Source organism: Venturia canescens, chromosome 1 (assembly GCF_019457755.1).
Source record: "Venturia canescens isolate UGA chromosome 1, ASM1945775v1, whole genome shotgun sequence".
In the NCBI taxonomy this organism is placed as follows: Eukaryota; Metazoa; Arthropoda; class Insecta; order Hymenoptera; family Ichneumonidae; genus Venturia; species Venturia canescens.
In genome coordinates, this window is record NC_057421.1 from 30,286,901 (window position 1) to 30,311,943 (window position 25,043).

General features: G+C 36.4%; 3 protein-coding genes across 6 annotated transcripts in view; 1 reads left to right on the forward strand and 2 right to left on the reverse strand.

The window, feature by feature from the left end:
* LOC122408485 (uncharacterized) overlaps positions 1 to 7,788 on the reverse strand; it is a 142,834-nt gene extending 135,046 nt beyond the window's left edge. For 2 of the 3 annotated variants that reach the window (XM_043415285.1, XM_043415291.1), the window contains exon 1: positions 7,311 to 7,788. The gene's annotated coding sequence lies outside the window, so the exon portion shown is untranslated. Of the gene's footprint in view, positions 1 to 7,027 lie in introns of all 3 variants that reach the window. The other variant, XM_043415280.1, reaches the window with a different exon arrangement.
* Positions 7,789 to 11,407: 3,619 nt separating this feature from the next.
* LOC122408502 (uncharacterized) lies at positions 11,408 to 14,994 on the reverse strand. Its single transcript, XM_043415298.1, has 3 exons — positions 14,421 to 14,994; positions 13,700 to 13,878; positions 11,408 to 12,205 (listed from the first exon to the last, which is right to left on the reverse strand). The coding sequence occupies exons 1-3, from the start codon at positions 14,581 to 14,583 to the stop codon at positions 11,972 to 11,974; spliced, it is 576 nt and encodes a 191-aa protein (XP_043271233.1). The 5' UTR covers positions 14,584 to 14,994; the 3' UTR covers positions 11,408 to 11,971.
* Positions 14,995 to 19,832: 4,838 nt separating this feature from the next.
* Ctl1 (choline transporter-like protein 1) lies at positions 19,833 to 25,028 on the forward strand. Of its 2 annotated transcripts, none has more exons than XM_043420064.1 (12): positions 19,833 to 20,106; positions 20,278 to 20,420; positions 20,904 to 21,193; positions 21,369 to 21,458; positions 21,556 to 21,695; positions 21,807 to 21,993; positions 22,070 to 22,198; positions 22,295 to 22,439; positions 22,590 to 22,730; positions 22,803 to 22,962; positions 23,142 to 23,363; positions 23,442 to 25,028. In XM_043420064.1, exons 1-12 carry the CDS (start codon positions 19,993 to 19,995, stop codon positions 23,592 to 23,594), a joined length of 1,914 nt encoding a protein of 637 aa, XP_043275999.1. In that variant the 5' UTR covers positions 19,833 to 19,992; the 3' UTR covers positions 23,595 to 25,028. The 2 variants fall into 2 exon arrangements, with proteins under 2 accessions (XP_043275999.1, XP_043275990.1); XM_043420055.1 differs by having other exon boundaries at positions 19,834 to 20,106; positions 20,904 to 21,286.
* The last annotated feature ends 15 nt before the right edge of the window (positions 25,029 to 25,043 follow it).

Genomic DNA, 25,043 nt, shown 5'->3' on the forward strand with positions numbered 1-25,043 from the left:
CAAAACAAACTCGACCGTAAATCTCAAACACTGAACGTCTTCGAAACTGAAGTGGAGACTTTCGAATTTCAACATTAAATTTTGGATTTATGTTATCTCGGAATTTCTATGCGCAGAATCATGGAGTAAAATAGTTTTTTTTTTCAATCGAAAAGCGATGAAGACGTCGTTGACATCGCTTATCATTCAAAATCAACAAGCTGCTGTGACTATCCACCGTTGCGATGTATAAATCAACGGATGGATCATGTTTACAATAGTATGAAATTGAACATTAGAAATTGTTGCTCTTCATAATTCTGTGGTTGATTTTTCCGAATTCGAATTGCGGAGGAATTACGATCGAGAGAAAAAGCTCAACAACTGACGTTTAAAAAAAATATTCTTGCGAGCGTGCATTCTCTCATCCTCTTTTTTGCATTCGTCATAGAATTCTCGTTAATCCGTCATGGTTCATAGCACAGAGGAACGCACAGTGTATCATACTCAATCTACCTCGATCACTCGTGTCCGGCATGGAAAAACTGTATTTCATGCGAACAATTGGATAATGTAGCTCGGGATCGTCAATTTTCATCGTATATTCCGTACCCGTCCAAGATTTTCACGTGTATCCGAGTTGACACGATTGATAAAGCAACAGAATAAAAAGTGAGCATAATAAAACAACAAAATATGAAAAACGAGAAAAAAGGTAACGTCAACTTTGATTTGAACTGCGCACAATTGCAGGACGCGTTCCAAAAAAGCATCCAAAAATATTGCTTTGAAATAAAATGTTTTTATTATGCGTGATCAATGTCAAAGATGAATGAAAAATTACGGTCCGAAGGTCTTTCTGCTTTTGACATATATAACCAACAAATAAAAATCAGGAGACATGCACAATGACTGCTATCAATATATAACGAAATTTCAGTAGACATACTTTTTCGTTAATTCCCCACAACAGATCTTATGAAAATAAAAAACAAAGCATAAGAAAAAGTTGTCTCATGTAAATGAAGTTTCTGCCACTGCTGATCACCCCTCGTCTCTATCCTCCTCTGAAGCATTAAGGAGGGTGGATCACGAAATCAAAATAATCAGAATTTGATCAAATTTGGTGATAACCTTCTTTGGCATCAAGCATACAAATACAATTTTTTCAAATTTTTTTACCACATGGCTATCGCATAATTGAGCGTTAAATCCAAGTTCTTATGCACGAGGTGTTTAACTGTATATATGTATAAACTCTACGACGCTGAAGTTCGCAACGTTGAAATCCAACGAAATGAGCGAAAAAAACATTTGTAATTGACCAATTAATGAAATCTCATGAAGTATCTGTGTAGCTTATAAAACTAAAAATTGCAAATTCGGCAGGGAACAAAATTGGAGAATTACTGGAATTATTGGAGAATGATGTTGAAGTTTGCAACGTTGGAGTCCAACGAGATGATCTAAAAAAAACTCTCCATGAAATTCCAGTAATTCTCCCGTTCTGTTACCTGCCTAATTTGCAATTCGAAGTTTTTCAGTCTAAACCAATGATTCGTGAAATAAAAAATTGACGAATTGCAAATGTTATTTTCGATAATTTCGTTGGACTCTAACGTTGGAAACTTCAGCGTCGTTGGAGGGTTTTTTAACATCATTTCGTTGGACTCCAACGTTGCAAACTTCAGCATCATTAAGGAGGGTGGCTAGTGACGATACAATGTTGCCACGCCAAACCATGTTAAATACATTAAAAATTTCAAAATGATAAGAACTTAATACAATTTGGTGAACATATTCTTTAGTGCCAAATTTGACAATACAAATTTTTAAAGATTTTTTTCTTCTGTACAGTTATCGAGTAATTGATCACTAAAGTTCACGTGCATAAGCATAGCGTTTCTATATAAATGGGTATAGATTCCGGGCATAAAAAATCTGCTTTAATGCGTAATTATTCGATAACTAAGCAGGAGAAAATTTTGTAAAAAATTGTGTCTTCGCACTTGATATTGAAGAATATTATCACCAAATTTCATCAATTTCCTATCATTTTGACGAATGTAGCCACCCTCCTTAAGGTAAGAGTCACGCGACTCTATGGTCAAATGACTATTTATTAATCGTCGAAATAAAATAGGTTATAAGAAAGGTTTTCTGTATTGAATAAATCTTAGGGCAATTTGAACTGTATTCGTATAAATTTATACAAGATCATATTTAATAATTTATGATTAGAAATATCTTATGATTGTTTATTTGACTCGGTTTTTCAATAAATACATATATATATATATAGGGGAGACCGGGGCAAAACGGGATACCTAAGGAAATATTGAACTTTTCAGAAGTTTGGGAAGCTCTGTCTATTTTTTACTTCCAAAAACTAAGAAATGTACTGGAATTCTTTTTAATTTTCAAAAAAAAAAAAAATCCGAGGCAAAACGGGGTACCCCTCAAAAACTCATGATTTTTTTTTTACTATGATTTTAATTCAATGCACCTTGGGTGTATTTTACACCCGTAACCGAGTGCTTCCGACTTACCGCTGTAAGCGTTGAAAGACGATGCTGAAGTTTCCAACGTTGGAGTCCAACGAAATAATCTAAAAAACTGTCCAATAATTCCAGTAACTCTCCAATTTATCTCCAGTCGAATTTGTACTTTGTATTTTTTCAATCTACACAATTATGATTCGTGAAATAAAAAACTGATGGATAAATCATTTTATTTTCATTCATTTCGTTGGACTCCAACGTTGGAAACTTCAGCGTCGTGTTGAAAGCGATCTCAGCGCGCTTACAGTGCTCAAACGTAAGTCGAGCGCACGCTGTGAGCGCTCTCAACGCTTACAACGCTCTAACGTACGTCGAACGCACCCTCTGTAATTCAATTCAAAATTAATGATATGAATAATAACAAACATTGCTTATTTTGTAAAAATTTATATTCTTTATCCACTGAATCGTGGATTCGGTGCCAAAATTGTGCAGAGTGGGCACATGATTCGTGTGCAGGTGTAACCACACGTGATGGTCCGCAAACATATATCTGCGATTACTGTCTTAGACAGTAATCTGCGAGGCAGTAATCGCAGATTTACAAATACTTTTTGTATATCTGTGCAAAAACGTTTTAACTTTAAAAGTGATGTAAAAAAAGAGAATTTGAAAAAAACTAATTTAAAAAAAAAAAAATGAAAATAAAAAAAACAAGATATTTTGGAAAAAATATGTTTCATGTTCTTTTCGGACTAGGATAAAAATTAAAAAAAAAAAAAGACGACAAAATTTCTCTCATTTTTCGGGTATCCCGTTTTGCCCCGGTCTCCCCTATCGGTTCTCTTCTCACCTGACAGTCGAAAGATATCCTAGCCTCCGAACTCGCCGGCTATCACGAAAAGTATACATATATGTATACATTCTTAACGTTGCCAAGTATATCGAGCCACTTCATGGCAGTCGATCTCCTGCCATTTTCTCAGTTTTCATCGAGATTATTTTAAAAATTCTCTTCGAAGGAGTCGATGGCCCTATATTTTTATGTTCACATTCGAATCTTTATAATATAATCTATGAGGAGCAATTTTAACATAAACTATATATAATCGATAAGGAAATGAATTCTGCAATCATAGTATTGGCGGGATGGGTTTCTCATAAGATACCGTGTTATATTTCTATTTTTGATCATAAATTTCTTGATATAATCTTCGGTAACCTATTAAATCCTTTAGCCATATGAAAGTTTATCACGTAAAAATTATATAATTTAAAAATCACGAGTTCGTCCAATATCGATTGTCGCGACTTCTACCTTAAACTCTATGCTTATACAGGCGAACTTTAGTGTTCAATTACTCGAGAGCCATGTGGTAGAAAAATCTAAAAAAATGTATACTGTCTTCTATATTTTTAAAGAATACATTTACCAAATTTTATGAAATTCTTATCATTTTAAAATTCTTCATATTTTTAACATGGTTTAGCATGGCAACATTGTATCCTCGCAATCCACCCTCCTTAACAAATAAATCATTAAATTGTCCTCTTTCAGGGCGATCACCAGGCACTTGATACCCATTTCCATGTCCCCTTGGAAATGTACTATGTCGCTAAAATATTTTGAGAGTTGCAACTTCCGAGAAATATTTGAATGTAAATAAAAAAAAAAAAAAAAAACTGCAAAATATTTGACTCTTGATCATTGCAATTGATAAAACAAAAACAACAAGATAAATTAGGAGCAAGAAATAATTCGAGACCAGCGATTTAAATCGAGAATCGTCTTTCGATTGCGACTATATAAAACTGTTCGAAACCGTTTCAAACGGTTCGTTGGGAGTCGAGTTCGAGCGGTGGTTCAGAATAATAATCTTCCGATTTTTTACATAATCGCAAAGTCATAGAAAACGATTGGATGAAGAGGTGGCAAAATGAAAAAAAAGACAAAGGACTAGAAGACGAGTTTCACTAACCACAATGACGAGATGTAGTTGTTAACGAGGTTTGAAGGGGCCATTTAAACACTGCAGTTAATTTACGGGCCGTGGGGCAAGTCCTTACGTCGATCCAATTATCCCCATTCCTTAATCTCTATCTCCTTCTCCCTCCTCCTCTTTTCATTACCTTTTATATCTATCTCTGTTTTTTCTACTCTTTTTCCTCCCCTCTTATTCGCTTGCGAATAACAACCTCCGCCAGCAGCAGCCTCGCCGCTGTTTTTACTCTTCCTACCCCGTTCGTCGCCGCCGGTTTAAAGTCTCGTATGTGAAACTACTGGAACGCGTATAAATATCGCGCTATTTTCAAAACACTTACTGAATTAAAAATATGATAAATGTTTGAATTTCCGTAACATAATCTCGTGAAAGTTAAGAAATGAACTACGATGCGTGACTATCAAACGGATTCCCAAGTCAATCGTGTGTGTTTCGTCCATCGAAAAGAGAGCGCACTTTGCTTCAAATTCATCTCCGCTTTGTGTTTGCAAAAAATACTCACGTCACTTGTATTTAAAAAAACCAGTAAACACAATTCGGTCAGCTACTAAATATCGTTGTTGTTACGCTACTCGATACGATACTGAAGTTTCCAACGTTAGAGTCCAACGAAATTACCGAAAATAACATTCGCAATTCGACAATTTTTTATTTCACGAATCATTGGTTTAGACTGAAAAACTTCGAATTGCAAATTAGGCAGGTAACAGAACCGGAAAATTACTGGAATTTCATGGAGAGTTTTTTTAGATCATCTTGTTGGACTCCAACGTTGCAAACTTCAACGTCATCGACTCGATCGTGAACTACAATTAGAACAAAACACCTCTGGAATGTTGAGAAAGATTCCGATACGACTTTAACGATAAAAAATACAGACGCGAGGCGAGATTTACAGAAAACATTACAGCACGCAGGCATCAATCCTCTTCACCCATCTCCAAAAATGCTTTTTTTATTTTGGTATTTTCCTTCATGTTCATTTCCCTACCTATTAATTCGTTGGAAAAAAGCGCTCGTAATGCTCCCAATAACAAGCATTCTGCGGGGAGTAAGAATAAACAGTTTTTTAGAACTTCAGCCTGCTACTATTAAGTGGCTCATAAATATTTATAACGATAAAGATTACGTCGTCATAATTCAATGAGAGTTTGTTTGCCTCGCTCACCCATATTCATCCTTTAAGATTTATTCGATTAACCCAAGATCATCGTAACCTAAGTGAGAATGTTATTTCGATATTTTTGTAAGGGATCAATAACTTATACGTAGTTTGCCTATTTACACGACGTTGAAGTTTACAACGTTGGAGTCCAACGAAATTAACGAAAATAACATTTTTAATTGACCAATTTTTTATTCACGAGTCACTGGTGTAGATTGACAAACTACGAATTGCAAATTAGGGAGATAACAAAATTGTAGAATTACTGCAATTATTGGAGAGCTTTTTTATATCATTTTGTTGGACTCCAACGTTGCAAACTTCAGCGTCATGCTGTTTACTGCAGTGTGGAATTAATGGCTGACTAAAAAAACAAAAGGCCCACCAACGATGCGAATGAAAATATCCTGGGAAGTATTGTCGGAACGAGTGTACGTGTAAAGCATTTTGTACGCCTATGATCCTTTAATCAGTCGAGCACCGAATGCACCAAATTCCAATCGTATATAAACGAGGAGTCAGTTAAGCTCATTCATAGTCCGCTTATTTCTCGTTCGTCGCATTGATTATTTGAAACGAGCGACTGTTGTATATTCACGCGCAATTGCGATAACTATGTTAAAATACGACTGAAAAGTCGAATACGAGATGAATCCAACTAATTGTGTAAAACGAAATTAGAAATTTCATTAATTCCTTCGTACCAATGCTAATTGTTCAAAAAATATGGAGCACACGCGTGCTAACGAAACGCTCGAAGAATATCCGTAAAATCAGACGCGTATAAACCCATTTCGTTGATCGTCTGTAAATTATACGATTGGCCCAAATTGAAAGGACAAAACTGCGAAAAGCCTCAACGCCCTCACCGTCGAACCCGAGTATCTTCGCCTCTAAAAATGGAGTTATTCAAAACGAAAGCGAAATTTTTTAAATTCGGAAGTCAGAGCTATAAGTTGGAACGAAATGTCGACTTGTATAAGCGCGAGCTCGACGGCCAGCCTTAAAATTTGCTCGCAAAAACGCTCCTGTCGAAAGTCTGAAAAATGTGCCCTGTCAAGCGTTAAATCTTTTTATCGAACTGCTTCTCGTAGTTTCCCCTGTCGATTTAGTGACAATATTCGATTTTTCTATTATTAAAATGACTTCTTTCTTTGTATTTCCCAAAATGTCGAAAAATAACAACCGCGGGTAATCAAATAAAATTGGCATGAAACATATTAGAATTTATTTATCCAATAGGAAACCTCTCTGGCATGCCAGTTTTATGAATCGAATTCAAATAAACGCATGACCGGAAGAAATAATTTTCCTTAAGCTTCGTTTTCTTCCATGAAGAAATAGCAGAAAGAGAATGAATCCAAAAATCCCGTCATTACCTCGTACGAAGTAATCCTCATTAAAAAGATTCATCACGTACAAAGTTCGCGGAGAATAATCCTCTTTTATTTCCGCTGGATGTTTCCATGCCTTCTGTTTTGAGCAGTGATATACAAGTATGAAGACGCAGACACCAAGAATTACATCCACTGCACAACTACGAGCACTATTTTTTCACAATCGTTAAAATAAATGTAAAAAAAACGTCAAAAACCAAACAACGGTACAAAAACAATACTCGTCGAGCACTTTATCGACGAGGTATACTTATAATCCACTCACATTACGAGGAATGTCGTCCAAACTCGTTACCATTATCCTTCAAGCAATTTCAAGTGAGAATTCATCAAATTCGAACGTTCTCAAATCGATTAATAAATTCATCACTTATAAGCCACTCGCGAAATCCTTAACGACTCGAGAGCCATGTAGTGTTTCCCAGCGAACGTCGACCGAGTAAAAAGGATTGGCACGCAAAATCGCGTGGTAAAATATCACGGATTCACGAGAGTATCGTTCGAAACTTTGGTTACCCGTGGTAGCACGAGTGCGCACAATTGTAAGAGTATTAAATGTGGAAATCACAAATCACCATTGATTCGAGCTCCATTGTCAATTATCACGAAAACGTTGAATTCACAAACCGAAATGAAAAGAAAAAAAAACAACAACAACAATTAGAACAGGTGATTTAGTGATAAAAAAGAATTGTAACGGCGGAAGATCAGATCGTACACAGTGTGTTTCTCAGGAAGCTCGTGGCCGGCGTTCGCGAGTCAACTGGCGTCCAAAAACACCACCCTTGCGACGAGACCCCCCCTCCCTTTTTCTCCCCCACTATTTTTGGCGTTGCTGCGCCCGTGGATGCTTGAGAATCGTAGCTACCCCTGCTTCCCATACGACATCAGCACTTCACCCCTTACCCCACACGACGACTATGACGTTTCTCGCATGTAAACCAGCCACCCTCGCTGCGCGGAGACTCACACACACTCTTCAATTCTCGGTTGCGAACTAACACTACGCTCGCGTTTGTATTCGTTCGTTTCAACTCTCCCCTCCATCTCCACCCTCTAACCGCCGTTCTCAACTTCCCGCCCCACCGCCGCTCTCTTTCGCAGCCAGCGCTCGTGCGCCGCGGACTGTTCAGTAGTTTCGCCACTTCCACACGGGCGCGCATACGCGGCATACGGCACCCTAGCGGCGACGACGACGCGACGTTACAGTCGCTATCAGCGCATGCGTCTCCGCCCTAGATTTCGTCTCGCCTCCTGATTTTTCGTAATAAAAACGTTTGTCTTCCCAAGTAGCTTGGCTCACATATCTCGACACCTAGAAACTTCTCCCTTTCTCTCCTTCGCACTCTCGCACGCTTTTTCCTTCTCTTCCCTCTCTTCGTTTATTCACTATAACATTTTGCACCCCGTACTTGTGTACATTCCAGTGCTCCGCGCACTATCTCAGCCAGTGTGAAAAACTCAAATTTCGCCTACTTTTTTTCCTCATTTCCGTTGAAGCATCCTTAAAACCTTTCCGAATTCGAATATTCACACACTTTTTGTATAGGTCAAATAGTCAGTACGCATCGTGAAGGTTGAAATCATATTTTATATCTCATCAAATATTAACATGAGAACAAACAACTTGGAACGAGTGCAGGTTTCAGCTTCGAGATAGACAGGAAAAGTTCGGCATCAACTATATAGAGATTCGTACTTTGCATCGATCGAAGAAACTATATACTAGAGGAAACAATAAAATTTCATGATATTTAGTGTGATGAAATGTTCGTCAATATTTCGAGAGAGTCACGTCGAAAATAGTTCATCTACGAGTTTAATTCTCGCGTGGAAAATATTTTAACAAATTTGATACGTTTGAAGTCAGTGCGAAGCGTCGGTGATAACTCAATCGCTGGTTATGCATCGGAACGCTTCTGTCAAGATTGGCTCGTCGGGTTGATGTTCAGTTACATCACAGCAAATTATAGGAAGTGAATTTGGACGTGTAACACAATCAGAGACGCTGTCGCGGAAATGGATCACTTAACTCAAAGGGATCATTAGAGGTCCCTTTTCCCCGATGTGTACAGTAATAATAGAATTTTGATTCTGGTAAATGGAACATCAAAATTTATCGCTGGCTTGCACCATCTGTGTACCAAATAAATCCGCTGACCGAACTTTTATCGAAGGGTAAAACTTGATATGATTATGAAGTGTGTTCTTGGATAGAATTATTGATGAAAACGTATTACCGAAAACTCGGAAAACCACCTTTCATTTTCACCTTTGATTTCACGAGCCACGTAACGATCCGAATAACGATCCATCTAAATGTTCTATTACTCATGTAAAAAGGTATTGATATTAAAAATGTAGACTTATCGAAATATGCTACTATTCGCAAGTAAAAGGAGTCGAAAGTGCGAATTGCTTCGTGCGAATCATCATTGAAACGCGCACGAATAAATACGGTTAATATATTTGCTGAAATCTTGATTCGCTCTCTTCAATTTAATTTCTCTCGGGCGACGACAGAAACTCCGGAAACTCCGAGGTGTCATCGCGCACATGTACAATTTAACCTCGTAGGACATCCTCGTTACGTGTCATATACGTATGACACTCTTCACCTCCCTAACTGCTCTTCACACGCATGCACAAACACTCGACGCTCGCTCGCATACACGGAGGAACGCCGCGTCAACGTTCTCTGACGTTTTCACTCGTGATCTCTAACGCGATGTGTTAGGTTACCTGAATGCACGCTTGCGTGCGCTTACTATAGCAATTCCACCCTCATATACATATGTTCCTTGTACGCAGTGAACGCTACAAATGATACAGGCGCGTCCCGTGTTCGAATCTCTCACAGCATGCATGACTTGTGCCACACAAACGACAAGAGAATATACAAGTTGGCAGCAATGCACTGATACACTTATACATCACGCGCAACATCTCACTACAGGAAGACGTGGTTTGTCTCGCAAGAAATCGTACAATTACATCTTACTATCGTCGAATATTCGCGTTGTTTGTGCGAACCCCTTCTGCAGTGATTTCACACTTGTTGGGGCTGTTTCAACTCACCCTAATTTTCTGATGGAAGATTTTACTTTGAGAAGAATACGAGCATTTTATCGAATCGTTGACTAAGAGAAACGATCCAAATGCGATTATTTTCGTACCGGTGAGATTACGTACGACTGCAAGATTCAATTGAAATGTTATTTTACTGACAAATACGGTTCGAGAGAGTGCGTTTGTTTTTTAAATGATATTTCTTGCTATTTTTTTTATTCAAAGCTTTTTTCTGTATTCACGTGGAAAAATATTTACCCACGGATCAGTACACTTTGTGGGCATCACTTTTCACACAAATTATGATCGCGTGAAAGAACCCTCGAACGTTGAGAACTCTTAGAATTTAAACAACGATCAAATAAACGCTTTTGAATCATTTATTTTTTATAAAGTGAAGAACCAAATTTATTCCGAAAAAATCGAGAAACGAGGTGAAAATATATCTCAGACTTTATGGAAAATATGCCGAGAAAACAATACAATATTGAAAATTTTACTTGGAGTATAGTGACAGTTTGGAAAAATCTGAAAAAATATACTTTTGCGATGTTTTTTATACGAGTGCTAAATTGTCGAAAAATTGAATCAATTATATTAAAAACTGGATCACGATTTAAAAAAACGTCAATAAAAGACTTTCCGACGGGTTTGTGTAACATTTTGAAAATGAAAAATAAAAGTATCTACAATTTGATATCGTAGTTCATACAAATGGTACATACTCGACAGAAGAGCAGGACCCAAGTACGAACACACGACGTTGAGGGCAGCACTGTAATATTCATGAATTACCAAGGCAAATACGACGAATAGATTTGTAGGATTGCCCTCGAATTAAATGTCAACGCTGCTATCCCGCTTTTGGGCAATGAAAAATTCATGCTCTCGCACGAAACGAATGACAACATAATCGCCGCACCCATCCAAATGCATTTTCATAGACGTCCTCTGTGCTTGGACGTAATCGGAACGGCTACGTCAAAAAAACCGATGAACGAAAAACTCGTTCTCCTTGGGTAAACGACTGCCACAGACAGATAAAGAGGAGACAACGTGAGAAAATAACAGAAAACGATTGCCGGTATCCCCTTTAGATCACTAGCGGTTTTTTAAGTATCAACAGCCGCGGTAGCGACTCTTTGTCAAGTATTGACAAAAACCGAACCCGAGCTTTGCCACGCTCTTGTATACCTACGCGATTTGAACGGTTCCAGACTTTCTGATTTTATCATGTCTACTTTATGGGAGGAGTAAGGGCGAGGGGATTCGAATAGAAAGATTAAATACTCGTTTTGATTATTAAAAGACCTTTTTTCGCTTTTTGGACTTGGGTTTGAAACATCCAGAAAAAGTTAAATTCCTCGGCCTTTTTTCATTTATATTGTCACTAACGCGATTGAACATTTTTTTATCTCCAAATTTAAACTAGGCACAAAGTTATATCGAAAAAGTTCAGATCTAACTAAAGTCAATGCAGAACATTCACAAGTTAATGGGTCCCATGTCACGAAAATCAGCACGAATATTTTTTTGTAAACATACTCTATTTGCATCGACATTTTGACTCCACATTTTTTGCCTCATAGATATTAAATACATTTTTCATGCACTTATTTGTGTAGTATTCACAAATATATTTTTCAATTTCCCATCAAATACGCTGAAAATCGGTCGATTTTTATTTACCGGATTGCATAACGTCTGGACGAGTTTCACTCATTCACTTTTTCATTTGGAAATATCTTCGTGTATTCAAAGATCTACAATTCGCAAAACTACCTTACAGTCACTTTTCCAATATTCGTTCAACATTTGTAATATAATTTAATAGAATTTAATTTTCAAAGAGATTTACTATAGCTCAGCGTTCGTACTTTTTTCGTCTGTCATTTGTTCAATCGCATGTGGATTTCCATCAGGAGGCTTTATCAAGGACATTCCTGAATTGAATTGGTCATCTTTCGGTGATTCTCCAATCCTCTCAACTGCTTCATACTGTGAATCTTCTTCACGACCGTTTTGTTCATCAGTAACAGTCTGAAGGACATCCGCTTTCAAAAGGTGAACTAGTTCGCTTGCTGTCAAAGCCTACGATCAAAGAATCACATTTTTTGAATAAAAAGTCAAATTTGAAATAACAAAAATTGATAATACAAGTCTGCATGAAGAACAATATTCTCAAACGAAAAATGTTTCAATGCTTATTGATCCGATTAAAAATTTTGAATTGTCAATAGTTCAGAAACAAATTATCAGAACAAATACAGTACATAATAATTGCAATCCTTGACGATTTACAAAAATCGAGAGGAACATGTATTTTGATGCGCTGAATTCGAATCCGGAGTCTTGTACATCCTCAAAATTTTGTTGAAATGGAAAAAAAAATCAATGAAGAATGGATGAAAATTGCAAAAAAAATGCAATTATGGACAGAAGAAAAAATTTTCAGACATAGATCAAGAAGTATGTTTTTCGCACATGTTGCGATACACCGGATCCAAATACTTCATATTGTGATCTCGTTCAAGTATACATATGGGAAAAATTGTAGAAAATAACAAATAACGTCATAAAATATTATTGGATAATAAGTTGAATATGCATGATTTATCCCAAATTATACACAAATGTCTATAAATTCTAAATGAAATCACTTAGGAATTAGACACAGGAGTGATACAGACATTGTGTGAAAAAACCCTTATTGATCTACACCGTTATTCTTCTGTTACGAATTCTCGTCTCTTCAAACGATCTGTGCAGCAGGTTTTTTCCTCTTCATGTTTTTTTCTCTTTATTTCTTCCTTTCTAGCATTTAGCAAAAATCTGATGCAACATCTGACTGCATTCAGAATTTATAGACATTTGTGTAGAATTGAGGATGAATCACGCATGTTCAACTCATGTACAAAACTATTTTTTTACATTTTTTACAATTTTTTCTAAATGTATGCATCAACGATATTACAAGACGATGGATTCGAATCCAATGCATTTAAATATGTGAAAAATATACTTAATGTAGATCTAAAAAATTTTCCTCATAGAGGTAGATGAGTCCGGTCCAAGGCACAGACCATTTTTTTTGTGTGCCTGTGTTATTGTTTGTTCAATTGTTGATTATTCTTGGATATAAAATATTTTTTTAAATCAAAAACAATCTTCATTACATTTCAATAATTTCTTTGACTTTTTTCTGACATATCTTTTACAAATGAGAATTAACTAGAAATATTCACATAATGGTTTTGAAACTTGCCAGAATTTTTATCATCAAAAATGAATATTGGCAAAGGTTTTGAGATGACTGATTTTTTCTGAGAATATGCCTGACATCGTGTTATGTAAGATATTATAGAAGTTTCAAAATCATGATGAAATAAAAGATTTGACTGGGAAACATGTGCCATAAATTCTTCAAGTTTTTTTTGTCAAGAATTGTACGGGCGCTGAACAGATTGAAAGATTTTTCCATAGTTTCAAACTTTGAGTTTCTCCTTTAATCTGAATCTTTTACTTCTCAAAATCGCTTCGAAATATGGTTTCAGTCTTTCTTTATTTCTGGCCAATCGAACTCACTTGCAAATGGGGAGCTATGTGTCTTATAACTGGATTTGCAGCAACAAAAGCTTCTTCCTCGGTCTCAAAACACTGACCATTTGTAACCAGACGAGCTATGCAATCGGCCTTTACATCAGATAACGAGTTCACTAAATCTTTTTTGGAAGTACCACCTTTTATATGCTTTAGTCTCGAGTCTGGAAAAATATACACACATATTAGTTTCGCAGCTCATAATTAACAATTTAAATTTTAATGAATTACGAATTCTTAGAAAAGATTGATTCGACTGTATTATTTTTTCTGTTGTCAAGAGATTCAATAATGCCATACAAGAGAAAATGTCTCCTACTTATTTCGTTTGTTTTGGATTCTCGAAAGTTATTTCAATTCAAACTCTTTGTTATCAACTGTTGCTATGGTGAATAATGTTATGGCTTTTGAAATTTCCAGAATTTGCATTGTTGAACAATCAACATCTTTCGAAAATACATTTGTTCGAAAAAAAAACGGAAAATCTCCAACATATTTTTTCGTTGCCACTGATTTGGCATATAAATAATCGACTATATATGTTGTTTGACATTTAGTCAGGAGTTTACTCATTACCTCCAAAAAATGACGTATTGTTCAAGAAAAACCGAATAAACATAGATTTTCACTGTTATATGTAGATATATAATACGAGTTTCTAGAAGTTACTCTGGTTGGTAATAAGAAAAAGTATGTAATCACTCACAGAGTCTAGCCAAATATTGATCGGAGTCGGATAATCTCGAATTATCAAAATTTTCATCGACGAATGAATCTTCGAATCGTGCATCGTCGTTGAACTCGTTTTCGTTGGCATTATTTGGATGATTAGTGCCATTGCTCCAAGGATCTGTCACTGACGTTTTCATTGTTTACAGTTTATTACACCTTTCTTGAAAAATTTGTTACAACAACATTCGTTTGACTCACGGTCCTTTTTATCAACCAACAGAAGGACGAATCTGAACAAAAATCGAAGCTATGGGTACATTCTACTTGGACACTGACAGCGATAATCGCGATAATAACGCTAAAACGTGTTCGATTTGAAGTGAACGCGGTGACACTGGTTGCGTTCACGTCATGTTCGATTTGGTGCGATTACAAAATGGCGGAACCAACAAGTGATTTGTTCTTTTTCAATTACACTCGACGAAATAACATTGGATTCATCGAAAAGTGAAGACAGCGAAACAAGCAATGGTACGATAACAGAGATAACAGACGATTCTCTCTGTGGATGCGTTCAACCACTTGAACGTCGGGAGCAGCTGGGAGCGGTGAGAACACAATTGTAAACGCACCCATCTAAACGCTTGTAGCGTTTACAACGCCAAGTCGAAAACAATGTCAGCGTCCAAGTAGAATGTACTACCCCCCTTATTCCCTCTTCCCGCAGACTGACTAGTAGCGCCGCGATTGTCGACGGAGGTAGCGCAAAAATTGTTGATATATGAGATCAATTTGGTTATGCAGAACTCAACAACTTACAATTAGCCTAAAGTCGGAGTCTAGTTCCAAATGTCAATGCAGATGTCGCTAGAGTTGTTTTCTTCGAAAGATTCGACGACAGAGATTCTCTCGATTTTGTTGGTAATTGAATTCAAGAGTTGGTTTCGTGTTAAACGACACATTACCGTTCGACCAGAAACATTTCTACCAAAATTTAATTCTACCAGAAACATCTATACCAAAATTCATCTACACCCAACAAATCAAGTTTCATATTTCTACCATGACCAAATATACTACCCCTTAACAACTGCACCATGAATTTAATTTTGATTGCACAGCTACCGCATATCAATTCCACCAGAACATTTCTATTCGTAAATGTATAAACTGTAACGACTGTACCATGAAAATAAATAATTAAAAAATTGTCCACCAGAAAATATTTCTACTCCAAAAATGTTCTATCATATTACGTCACTACCTCACTTTTTTTGGTGAAGTAGTTTTCCAGGTTAAAAATAAAAAAATATTAATTAAAATTTGATAAAAATATCTTAATATATAAATATTAGAGCGCCACAGATAATGTATAATTTTAATGGATGATCATAATTTATTCAACTGTTCGATACATACAATTTCGTGTATTGATAATTATGGCAATTAAGGAGTTTCGGTACAGGCGATACAATGTTGCCATGCTAAACCATGCTAAAAACATAAAAAATTTCAAAAAGTTTAGAATTTTATAAAATTTGGTGAACATATTCTTTAGTGCCAAATTTGACAATACAAATTTTTCAAGATTTTTCTTCTACACAGTTATCGAGTAATTGATCACTAAAGTTTACGTGTATAAGCATAGCGTTTCCATATATATAGGTATACATTCCGGGCATAAGAAATCTGCTTTAATGCGTAATTACTCGATAACTAAGTAGAAGAAAATTTTGAAAAAATTTGTGTTTTCGCACTTGATGTTGAAGAACATTATCACCAAATTTGATCAATTTCTTAATATTTTGACTTTTGTACCGAAACTCCTTAAGGAGTTTCGGTACAAAAGTAATTACGCATTAAAGCAGATTTCTTATGCCCGGAATGTATACCTATATATATGGAAACGCTATGCTTATACACGTAAACTTTAGTGATCAATTACTCGATAACTGTGTAGAAGAAAAATCTTGAAAAATTTGTATTGTCAAATTTGGCACTAAAGAATATGTTCACCAAATTTTATAAAATTCTAAACTTTTTGAAATTTTTTATGTTTTTAGCATGGTTTAGCATGGCAACATTGTATCGTCTGTACCGAAACTCCTTAATCGGTGAATATTTACGAATGGATTTTCGATAATTCGTTCGGTTTGTTTTCGTTCTTCTCACGTGTTTACGTTTCACGCGTTTACGCTTGGTCGTGTAGCAGAGCGTAGTAGCAGAGCGGAGTGGGGGTAGAGGAGTTCGGTCGGCCAGCGGGAGAGAGGGGGGACGGGCGGACACCGGGCGGAGCTCGAGACTGCTCGAGACAGGGGAGAGGCGCAGGCGCAACATGATTCGCTTCACTCACGCCGCTCGGCGCGCACAGGGAGGGGGAGCTCCAGCCCGAGGGCCGAACAGGAGACAGGAGAGAGGCACAACACGTTTCGCTTTTCGCTTCACTCGCCGCCCGGCGGGCGTAGGGTGAGGACTGGCGTGGAACGTGAGTGTCCTGTTATCGCTACGCATTGTACATTCCAGTGCATTGAGAAGACGGGGCACGAAATACGACACGTGGAATCCTACTTTATCCAGAATGACTAAAATAATCTTTTTTTACGATTTAATTTTTTTCAATCAATCGATAAACAAATAAAATAGAAACCAATAAAAATTGGTAGCGGTCATAATTTTATTAATTATTGTAACTTTAACAGTTATTTCATAATTTTAACAGTAAATTTAATCTCGCTGAAGCAACTGATCGGTCATCTAAATTATAAAATAAAAGAACTTAAGATCGTGCGAATCGATAAAAGACACAAAAACACAACGTAACGAATATTAAAGTTGAAATTTAATAAAAAAATAATGATTCGCTCCTTGTCAATATACATTTTTTTTCTTTAATTTCTGAGATTCCTTTTTTTGACGCAACTATAGATAAGCCGATAGGGAAGTCCTCGCACTCGATGTTATTATTATTACAAAATTTGCACATGAATGAGTATTTATAAAATTTTGGTAATTCGTGAAAAATAGTATCGAGGCAAGGGCCAGTAACAGAAAGAGTTTAGTGACGCCTGTAACATAGCTTCGAGAGTCTTGTGTATGCTCGCACGCGCGCGTGTCCGCAAGCGAGCTAAGATGCAAGCATACCCCGAGCAACGCAATGCAACGCAAAGCAAAGCACCTAACGCACGGTCCTAAAGCCATGGGGTTGTCGGCAAGCGAAAACGGACAGTCAGTAAATCTACTCCATAGCGGATAGTTTGACACAGTTCCGAGCTCGATACAGTTTCTGTATCACTTTGAAGTCGCGCAGGCAAGATTCCATGCAGATAAGTCGGAGTTGCAAACGCTGCACGCTAAGCAATGCACGCAACGCGTATAACCGCAGCTATGTACAGCATTACGAATAGTTTGTACTAGTCAAGTGCTAACAATAGGACGCGAGCAACCGACCACGCGTGCACGCACGCGGTCACACTCGATTCTCTGTGAAACGGTGGTACAGGTTTTGTCACTACAATTGTTTCTGTTACTCGATATATTGGCTTATCCATTTGCGCAAAAACGGTTTTCTGGAGAAAAAACCTAGGGAAGAGTAGGCAAAGAAGAGCCCTCTCTGAAAATAGGGATATTTTTTTTCGTTTATGTTAATTTTCATATTCAATCGGTCGTACAATTAAATAACGATTTTTTTCTCTCGCGTCGGTATAAAATTTTTGGTGAATAAAAACCCAAGTTCGTTCTCGAAAAAAGGACGAGCGGAAATATAACTTTGTGATAACGAATCGCGATTGCGATTTTCTGTGATACGGTAAAGTGATAACAAAAGTTAAAGGTGAAATGATAAATTCCAAACATGGGAGGACGAAAAAACATTGGAAGAAAAGTGTATTGAAAATATGTGGAAAGTTCTTTATGATCGGAACCATGGAGCAGGATAAGAGAATCGTAGAGGCAGAGGGAGAGCGAAAGGATCGTGGAGGAAGACAGAGAGGGAGAGGATCGTCGAGGAAAACGGAGATCGCAAGGATCGCGAGAGAAAAAGGTAGGAAGAAGATCGAGGCCCGTTCCTGTAACCGTGAGTAACTACACCAACGATTTTTTTTTAAATATGAGTGCGCGAAATATGAAAAATGATTTTCATGTTACAAATGTAGACATTCTGCAGATTGAATAATCAAAACACGTGAACGTCAGGATGACGTTTGGATATTTCATGGAAGTATTTTTTTCAAATAATGAACCGTTAGATATATAATATTTTCATATTATTTATTTTCATGATATAGTCGTTGCGATTTATAGATTTACGAATAGAATGTTCTGCAGAGTTGATATGTGATAGTTGTGCAATCAAATTTCGGTTGAAATGTTTCTGGTAAAGATGTAAATGTGTCTTTACTCGACTGTCAACAAAGTTGAGAATCTCTGTCGTCGTATCTTTTTTCTTTATCGAAGAAAACGACCGTAGTCACATCTGTGTTAACATATTTGGAACTAGACGCGAATGTTAGGTTAAATTTTTGGGTACATTCTACTTGGACGCTGACAGCGTTTATGCTCGTTTTTCCGACGCAGTTCAAACTCAGTTCAATTTTTTTAATATAGTTTCAAACTCAGTTCAAACTTTTTTTAACATTTTTTCAAACTCAATTCAATTTTTTTCATATAGTTTCGAGATAGAATAAACCGAGTTTAAACTCAGATTAACGTTGGAGAAAACGGACAAAAAAAAATTGAACTGAGTTTGAACTGCGTCGGAGAAAACGGCCATAAATAGCTCATATATAACAGCGGAATTTTTCAAAAGAAAATCGAATTGACAGGACAGATTCCGTAAAAAACAAGCAGAATTGAAAATTAACAATATAAAGCATCATTATAGCGATAGAAAAGCTATAATTCGAAAACTTAACCCTTTGTGCCATGGTGGAACTCCTGAGAGTGCCACCTAAGTATTGAATTCTGAGCTCAGTGTGACACAAAAGGTTAACCTTAAGAATATGGATCACCTAACCTCACCTCAAATTTTCGAAATGAAAATTCTCCGCTGTCGTTTGACTAATCAAAAAAAGGCTCTGTCAGCGGACGCGGAAAGATGGCAAAAATACGCTGACAGGGGCTTTTTTTTATTGATCAAACCGTGTCGAACATATTCAATTTCGAAAATTGCAGCTATCTCTCTCGAACTCACGGTGGCGAGATAGCGATTGCTCCATCACCTTAAACTCCTTAAAAACATGTACCCACATTTAAAGGCATTTTTTTATTTCAATGATCTGAGGAATACCCAATAAAAAGAAAAAATTGTGTACGAAATAAAAAATAAGAATAAAAAAATTATGAGTTGAAGATTTCTAACTTCACGAAGGTTCGAGCGCGCTGGAATGACAAGAATAATAATAATGACAACTTGTGACGAGCTATAACGAGTACGCTGTCGGCTCTGGTCGGCTCTTTTACGCTCACACTTCTTACGCTTCTTATTAGTGTGGGAGACTCGTCGGCTGGGAAGCTTGTCGGCCGCGTCTCGGATAAACATCTAAGTTTGAGTAGTTTTTCAAATAAATTCAATCGAGAAAAGATAGCAGAAGAAAAGTGAATCGTACAATATGTCGTGTTGCGGAGCGGAGGAAGAAGATGAACAACAACCTGATCCTACCAGGGTTCGGGGGTGTACAGATATTTTTTGGCTATGTTTGTTCATTGCTTTCTGGTGTCTTATGGTACGTAATCTTCATAATTGTCTTATTGTTAGTCCAGTTAAGCAATAATTATGAATTCTATTTTTAAAATACTGTCACATGAATCGTCATCGTTGACTCAGCGCATCGGTGTGTTTGTAACGTGTCTCTTTGTTGTTGAACTACCTATTCACCATGAATTTACTTTGTTAGATCTTGATTGCTGCATTTGCCTTGGTTTATGGCAATCCAGTGAGGCTTATCAATGGATACGATAGTTTTGGTAATACATGTGGAATGAATAATGAAAAATTTGGAAAAATGGAATTATCTGGTCAAGATACCAGCGATAAACCGTAAGTTGATTGTTTAACTCTAGATTTGAATTGTTAGTATACAAAATTTCTTGTTTCTGACGAACTCAAAATTGATATACAGTTTTGAAATTATTTGTCAATCTTATACTGGCTTTGTGAACTCAGTTATTTTAGGACAATGTCAAATGATAGAAAAATAAATTAATATGATATTGGAGAAATAACATGAAATGAGAAGAGAACTTAAAAAATTCATACTCCAAAAAATTATATGTGGATTAAAAGATTTTAGCATTGTTTGGAATTGTGAAAAAACAAAGGGAATTGAAAATGAACTTGCTATTGTCACTTATTAGGAAAGTGATGGGGACATGAATGCCTAAAATATAAAAATTACTTGATACACACCTGATAATTTTATTAAAAAATATTTCTGTTCTGTACTGCATTAAATTTGGTTATGAACTCATCAGAGCTCGTTGAGAAAAAAATGAATGCAATAAAAAAGATTGAATATTTCAGATATCTGTTTTTCTTTGATATGAAAGATGTGAAGCAATCACTGCAAATATGTGTGAAAAAATGTCCAGACAGGACAATGAATTCACTGAAGGATGTATGTCAATTTTACAAAGAAACTGGCTCTCAATTGTGTCATCCGGCTGGTGACTTTTCACCTTGTGACGATCGTAGTAAAAACAAAACTGGATACTGTCCGCCTATGCCAGTTTATGACAGCATTCCAATCCTCAATAGATGTATACCGAAAGCAATAAAGGATGCAACAGCTACATTAATTTCTAATCTATATGGTGTGCTGAATTCTTGGGATGTGATCGAACAGATTTTGGGGGATCTCTATAAAACACGGAGAGAAATTTTGGGACTTTCATTCTTGGCATTTTGTGAGAACTGTCATTCATGTCATGCTTTCAAGCCAATAATGAGTCTCGAATTTTTTTAACTTTTTCTCTCTCTCTCTTTCAGTTTTGTCCTTGTTCATGATTGCAATTTTCCACTTATTGGCCAGCGTTGTAACATGGATTATTATGTTTCTCGTTAGTGTTGCCTGCATTGGTATGAATTTATTATTCACAAAAAATATTCAAATAACTTCTATTGGAATGAATTTTTGTTTTTTTTTTTTTCAATTGGATATATTTGCATATTACAGGTGGTACTGGTCTTTTGTGGTGGACCTATGTTGGAATTAAACGAACGTTGGATGCTACTAATCCTAGTGAATTGCTGGAAGAATCGGTCCGAAATGAAAAAGCTTTTTTGGCGTTTGCTATTATAGCCACAATAATAACCGTGAGATAAATTGTTTTTGTATTACTATTTTCCCATGGACGTATTTGAATGTCATACTTTGGATAAAAATGACTAAACAAATGATAATATGAATTTTTTGTCTGTTTTCAGATAATTCTTCTCTTCCTGTTATGTATAGTAAGGAAACGTTTGAATTTCATGGCTGCACTATTCAAGGAAAGTGCAAAATGCTTAGCCGAACTTCCAGGCTTGTTTTTCCAGCCTCTTCTAACTTTTACAGCTCTCATTATTTTTTTCATATTCTGGGTCGTTGTGATTCTTTGCCTCGCTACGGCCAGTCAGTATTTTAATTGGTATTATTTTCAAGTTTTAGTTTTTAAAAATTATAGGAATGCTTGATTCATATTTTTCAGATTATCCTGGTACAAAGTCGGTACAGATGCTAAATGCATCAGGTAACGTTCAATTGTTGCGATCTTCCGAACAAATAAATACATTTGTCGAACAGAAAAGGCTCGACTTGCCTATCAAGAGCCCTAAAAGTGAGACCCATTTTATTTGAAAAAGAAAAAAAAAACCATTGTTATATATGGCGATGAGTTTGCATTGAAAAGTAAAAACATCCATTTCAATTTCAGCTTTTACGTTCGTTGAGTTCGTCGATTCCACGTGGGTCAAGTACATGTGGTGGGTTTATATAATTGGTCTCATTTGGATTTCGGAATTTATCACTTCCTGTCAAGATATGGTGATTTCTGGTGCTGTCGCTCACTGGTATTTTCGGTGAGATTTTTATTTTACAAAAAATTTCAGTTGTAAAAAAATCCCATTTTAGGTTTTGAATTTCAATAGAGAATCTGCAGATTCTTCGCAAACTCATCATTCAGATAATAGGTTTTAGTCAATGCACTAAATGAAAATTCTATATTTCAGAGGAAAAAATGCAAGTGCATCGCCCGTGTGTTCGGCAATGGGAAATTTAGTAAGCTATCATCTCGGCTCAGTCGCTTGTGGCTCTTTGCTCATCACTATATTTAAACTGCCTCGTCTGATCCTCACCTATTTGCATCAAAAGTAAGAAGACCATTGATCGCATCACCATGTATTTTGGGTAGAGAATTGACATTTTAATCAAACTCATTTCAGATTCGAAAGAACCAAAGAAACTTCACCTTGCGCTCAGTGTGGCCTGAAGACTTGTATTTGCTGTTTTTTCTGTTTAGAAAAATTCATACGTTACATGAATCACAACGCTTACACAGTGGTTGCTATTGAGGGAACACACTTTTGCAACGCTGCGAGAATTGTGAGTCGTCACACCAACTGACTCAATTAAAATGCTGAGGCAGTAAAAAAATTGTGTTGCAATTGTGGCATGCAGTTTTTTTTCGCAAACAAATATCATCTAATTATTTCAGGCCATAAGAAAGCGAATGCTAAAACAATGCAGTTTAGAAATTGCGTTTAATCTGATCAATTTTACAGGCGTTCTCGACACTCGTAAGCAATGCTCTACAAATAGCTGTTATCAATGGTATCGGAGATTTTGTGCTTTTCCTGGGGAAATGTTTCGTAATGGCTGCAACGGGGAGTATAGGTTTATTGTTCATGAGACAAGACCCGAGATTACACTTTTACGCAGCTCCCATATTCGTCACCTGTATATTCGCATTCATCATAGCACATTGCGTAATTTCTCTCTACGAGGCAAGTTCAATCGATTTTCGAATTAGAAGGAAAACATACGCTTGGACCTGTAGTTGATTCAATGAATTTCTATTACAGACTGTAATCGACACGCTATTCTTGTGTATATGCGAGGACAAACACCTCAATGGGGAGAATGGAAAGTGGCGTCAGTCTCCGCTAGCGCTTTTTGACGGTAATCCAAATCCCGAAGTTCAACAAGCCCACGAGTTAGCACCTATGAATCAATGATGAAAACCGTGATATTTCGAGGGAAGCAAGAGTTACGCTTTGTTCTCTAATGAAAGTAGAACAATGTTCTCTGCCTCTTCTTTTTATTCATATTGGCTATCTCCTCAGTCATTGGGAATTGTGCCACAAGGGTGGAACGACCTGTATCTCAGTTAGATACGCGTTTGCATAGCATAATTTTTTACGTTACAATGAAAAAAGTTGCGACTAATCACGTAGTTCTATCTGCGTGTATAACATAACGCATATGCTATGATTGGGTGGAATTTTTTATGCTACGTTATGCTATACTATGCAAAAGTGTCCATGAGTGGCTTAGCTAATATTTTTTTTTGAAAATTGTAAAAAGTGTGCAACAGAGAATTTCCACCGATCGTGAGACTGATAGATCATCTTAACGAACAATGATCAACAGTCCTGTTGACATAATATATATATATTTTTTCTCATTCATAGTACAAGATTCCGATTAACATAGGAGGCGATCATGCTCTCGTGGCAACGACTATAGCCATAATTATTTTTGCTGCAATCGTACAAATGATTAAATCTTTCCATTGAGCGTGCATCGAAAAGATTTGGTTTTCGTTCCAGACACACGCCATCCCTCGGACATTGTGTCGAAAACAAATTGAAGTAATTTAAGATATTTGTGCGACAAAAGAGGTCCATTTTAACATAAGAAATGTGTGCAATAGGAAGCGTTAAAATATGTACAAAAAGAGAGTATCTGTACTTTAATACTCGTGGAAATGCAATGAAAAACGATGAACAAAATAGCAACAAAGATGAAGTACATTCATAGTTTCATAAGGCATCAGGCTGCCATGTCAACTGCTTCCGAATTGAATTCATTTTTTTCGTGATACGTTCAGGTAGTAAGATTAGCTTTTAGTTAAAAAAGTGTCATTATTGAAGAGTCAACAACACCTCGGAAGTTTATTTCTTATTTAATCATTGTGTTTTTCTTGTAATTCTGCCTTTTGAGGTCAGTGGTTGTTTTCATTTTGTCAATTCACTCTAATATTAGGTATATTTTTTAGCCGAACGTATGGAAACGTACATAGAGGCTCGCGTGAATAAATGTACAAAATACTTTTGGATCCCGGGTGCCAGGATACTTTAACTATATTTGTTAATGTTTTTTTCTCCCAGTGTCATTCAGTATTTTTTTCATTTCTATTATAATTCATTTCGCATGTGTAGAATGTAGCGCAACTAAGCAGACCAACGATCAAGCTATTGCATCACACTTCGTTAAAAAAAAACGCAAATGCTTTCGACAGTTAGTACAATGAATTTTACCAACGTTGATGTCAATACAATCTATATGTACTTTTATCTTTTACACTTATACACAAAACGATTTATATATGTGCGTCTATTTTTTAATATTCTCCGACTTACATAATATACAACTTTTTTGAAATGCAATTTTCAATACCGTGC